We start from the raw sequence: 3,995 nt of genomic DNA on the forward strand, positions 1-3,995 counted from the left end.
GTCCTCCCACTCTGACGGGGACTCAGACAGGCCGAGGGCCGTCAGACTTCCCCAGCACTGTCTGTGCCTGTCAGTCTGAAGAGCTTCTCAGTAACGGCTGCCCCACAAATGAAAAATGTTGAAAATTAGAGTGAGAGCCCAGGGCATGAATAATTTCCATACTGAGTCCAATGCCTGTTGCCACTCTGGATACAGGCTACAGACTGACAGAACAGAACCTGAGGAGAACCAGTCAGCTATTAACCCAGGGACAGAGGAGCTACTAGACTTTTGTTTGCTGGCAAGTGATTGACTGAGGGCTGAGATGCTGTGAACTTTTCAGGTTCTGAAGAATTCCAGATGACAGACGCTACATTTTAAGTCCCACTCTAACCTGAGAAATCATCTCTGAAGGAAGATCAGAGGGGAAAGAATGGGTTTACGTGTGTGCTACACCATAGATATGTAAATGATATAACTTTTGCTTTAGAAAGTATTTCAGAAGTACTCCAAATACTATTTGCAATGGGTTTGTGCTATTAACTCTTTGTTCAGTGAACAGCTGGACGATACTGTCTCATGGTAACTGACCAGTAGCTGTTTCTAACACTTAGATTCAGGGTCATGCGCACAATATCTCTGCAATCCACGTGCCTGACTTTCCAAAAAGTCATGAGAGATCAGAACCAGTCATCAGTGTTTCAGCAAAGAGTAGAGCTGAGGGGCAGGAAAGGGGAGTGTAATCGTGCTTGTATGTAACTTACACCCATCACCTGTTACAGGAGCATGGCTGAAATCATCAACAAACCCTTGCATGGGGCGAGGATGCAGGTCCTGTGAGGATAAAGAGAAGCCTGTAGGATGAGTGAACTCTATGGAGTCAGTCAGCACTGGCCAGACCAAGCACCTCATCTTCTCTTGGAGGGATTCTTGGGGGTCAAAGTGTATCACTGGGAGAATTTGGAAAGGGAAAGTTAATAGAGCCCGGTTCTGATCGAATTTACACATGTAAATCTGGAGTGAAACCATTGAAGTCAATGCTATTGAATTCTGAATCTGGTCCTAAGAATTTATCCCATGTGCTACAAAGAGGCAGTGACCTAATTTGGACTCTCAGGAGTGGAGAAAATAAAGAATATACGTAACGAGGCAATGAACCACTCCACGTTTATAAATTGCTTGAATGCAGGACAGATGTAGCCTGATCTAAAGATTATTTGTAACATTCTCGGTTATCACTTTGAGGGGTGACAGGTTCTGGTCCCAAGATCAGGCCCAGTCAGATTCTTATTAAAGTTATTATATGGTTGGGAACCCCGATGTGCACAGGTGCGACACTCGCACTGTCGGAACTTGTATATTTACAAATAAATAATCTATTAATACATTTAGCAAAGTCACATGCACAGTAAGGTAGATAGAGACAATACAGAGAGCACATCTGAATATCCATCCTCCCACCACCCCTTGCAGAACAACCTGAAATGTTTGCCATTATCTTCCTCATCACCATCACCATTCTCATCTTCACCAGTGGCCATCATCTGGCCCCTCCCAAGGTCTACATCTCTCCCTCCTGTTGCCCTGGGATGCCACTTTTATAATATGTTACGCTTATGTTACCATGTCAAATGCATATTTCATAGGGGTTTCTCCCCTCTTCCTTATACGTATATCCTTCCCTTACCAATGTTAAGATGTCCTTCTTCTATAGGTTAGTGTATTTATGATTTCACCCCGTTATCATATACATCAGTTCGTTGTCATGGCACCCTTGCGGTCAGATGTTCCAACCGAAACCTTCCAGAAGCTGGTGTCAGTTCATGTTCTATGGTTGGCTGATGTCGTTATGGATAAAATTCCCCCCTACACTTTACTTCCAGTTCCCCATAACTTAGGGGTTACCTGAGTTTATTTATGCCAAAGTTCATAGGCCTCAGGCCTCATGCTAACTGCTGAAGACAATGTCTTACAGGATATGAGCCTGTAGGGTCCTTGCATTACAGTTGAACATAATAAAGCAAAATATAATGAAAAGCAGTGAATATAATAGAGATAAGCGGGCCCACTGGGCTACACAGATAAGTTTTCACCATGCATTTGCTATGGCATGATACAATGGGCTGCACTCAGAAGTAGAGGGCGAGAAAAGGTGTTTGTGGGAAGGTCACAAATGTAAAATCACACAGTGCTCAAGTAGGCTGCGGGACCCACAGCCACAAGATATCAATGGAACCAGGAGGTTAGCAGGATTCAAAGAGGGACAGGATGTTTATATGGGTAACCAGAAAATACAATTACAGGAATGAGGATTGTTTTAAAAAAAGTCTGGAAGGGCTCTAAACCTTCCTGATTTACACCACAAAATATGTCTAACTAGTGGGTGACAGGGGGAAAGATTCCCTGGGAGCAGGTTATCTCATAGCTGCCTATTGCAGGGCTTCTTCCACCTTCCTCTGCAGCATCTCATGATGGCCACTGGATAGTGGGCTAGATGGACTACAGGTCTAATCCAGTCTGGCAGTGCCTATCTTCCTACCAGTGGTGTAAATCCAAGAGTATGTTTTTGCTGATCTTCCTTGAGCTCCTGGGAATCTCTAGACTTGCACTCAGAGCAGAATGATGTCTCGTTAAATATCATCTAGTCTCCTGTTCCTTTTCCTTTTAGGAAGGAAAGTTCAGAACTCCTCGGACCTGCCCAGTACATTATGTCAGCTGTCAATGACACCAACTTCAAATCTGCAGTGTTACTTCTCACCGGGATACCTGGGCAGGAAGACGTCCATCTCTGGATCTCCGTCCCCTTCTGCTTAATGTATGTTATTTCAATATTAGGAAATTCAGTCATTCTGTTCATTATAAAAACAGATCCAACCCTCCATGAGCCTATGTACATTTTCCTTTCCATGTTGGCCGTCACAGACCTTGGTTTATCGATATCCACCATACCGTCAACACTGGGCATATTCTTGTTTAACTCTAGGGAGATCAGCCTTGATGCTTGTTTTGCCCAGCTGTTCTTCATCCACTCGTTTTCATTCACTGAATCCTCCGTGCTGTTGTTGATGGCCTTTGACCGCTTCGTTGCGATCCGTAACCCGCTGAGATATACTTCCATCTTAACCCCGTCAAGAATAGCCAAGATGGGGCTAGTGTTTGTGCTAAGAGGGGTGGCCGTAATATTCCCACTCCCCTTTCTCCTGAAACGCTACCGATACTGTCGAATCAGTGTCCTCTCCCATTGCTACTGCATAAACCAGGAGGTCATGAAGATGGCTTGTTCAGATATCACAGTCAGCAGCATCTATGGCTTGTTTGTTACAGTCTCCACAGTGGGGTTGGACTCGCTGCTCATCCTCCTCTCTTATGTGATGATCCTCAAAACAGTGCTGAGCATCGCGTCCCATGCGGAGCGCCTCAGGGCCCTGAGCACCTGTGTCTCCCACCTCTGCGCCGTCCTGCTCTTTTACACACCAGTGCTCGGTTTGTCTGTGATACACAGATTCGTGAAGAACTCTTCTCCCTTGCTTCCGATTCTCATTGGCTACGTCTACCTAGTGGTCCCACCCCTGATGAACCCAATTGTTTACAGCGTGAAAAGCAAACACCTTCGTGCGAGGATCATCAGGGTGTTTGTCAAGTGAATGGTCGGTTCATCACCCGGCTCCAGCGCTGGTGACATGGGAGACAAAAAACACAGGCCACCTATTCCATCCTGGACACTTGCATCTGAGATGACATGAGCTAGTGATCTCCACTTTGTAGGGAAAGGTTCAGATGGGATCTATGGTGGCTGGTGAGGGAGGGCAGGGCACTGGGGGAAGACCAAGTCAGGCAGCAACATTTACAAAGTGACTGTGTTCGTCGATAGCCAGGGGATAGGTGGGATGTTGGCCCATAAAGAGCTGTATCAGTGCCTGTTCCGACCACAGAATTCCTGTTGATACAGTCAATAAAGAGAAGGGATGTGGATGTTGTTTCCCATTACACCTGGCCTGTCACTGTCCCGTCTCTGG

The 3,995-nt window shown here is 45.8% G+C and overlaps 1 protein-coding gene across 1 annotated transcript; it reads left to right on the forward strand.

Moving 5' to 3' along the window:
* The first annotated feature begins 2,687 nt into the window (after window positions 1-2,687).
* LOC135891228 (olfactory receptor 51G2-like) lies at window positions 2,688-3,623 on the forward strand. The gene has a single exon (XM_065418737.1). It carries the CDS (start codon window positions 2,688-2,690, stop codon window positions 3,621-3,623), a length of 936 nt encoding a protein of 311 aa, XP_065274809.1.
* The last annotated feature ends 372 nt before the right edge of the window (window positions 3,624-3,995 follow it).

This window comes from Emys orbicularis, chromosome 1, assembly GCF_028017835.1.
Source record: "Emys orbicularis isolate rEmyOrb1 chromosome 1, rEmyOrb1.hap1, whole genome shotgun sequence".
NCBI classification, from domain to species: domain Eukaryota; kingdom Metazoa; phylum Chordata; order Testudines; family Emydidae; genus Emys; species Emys orbicularis.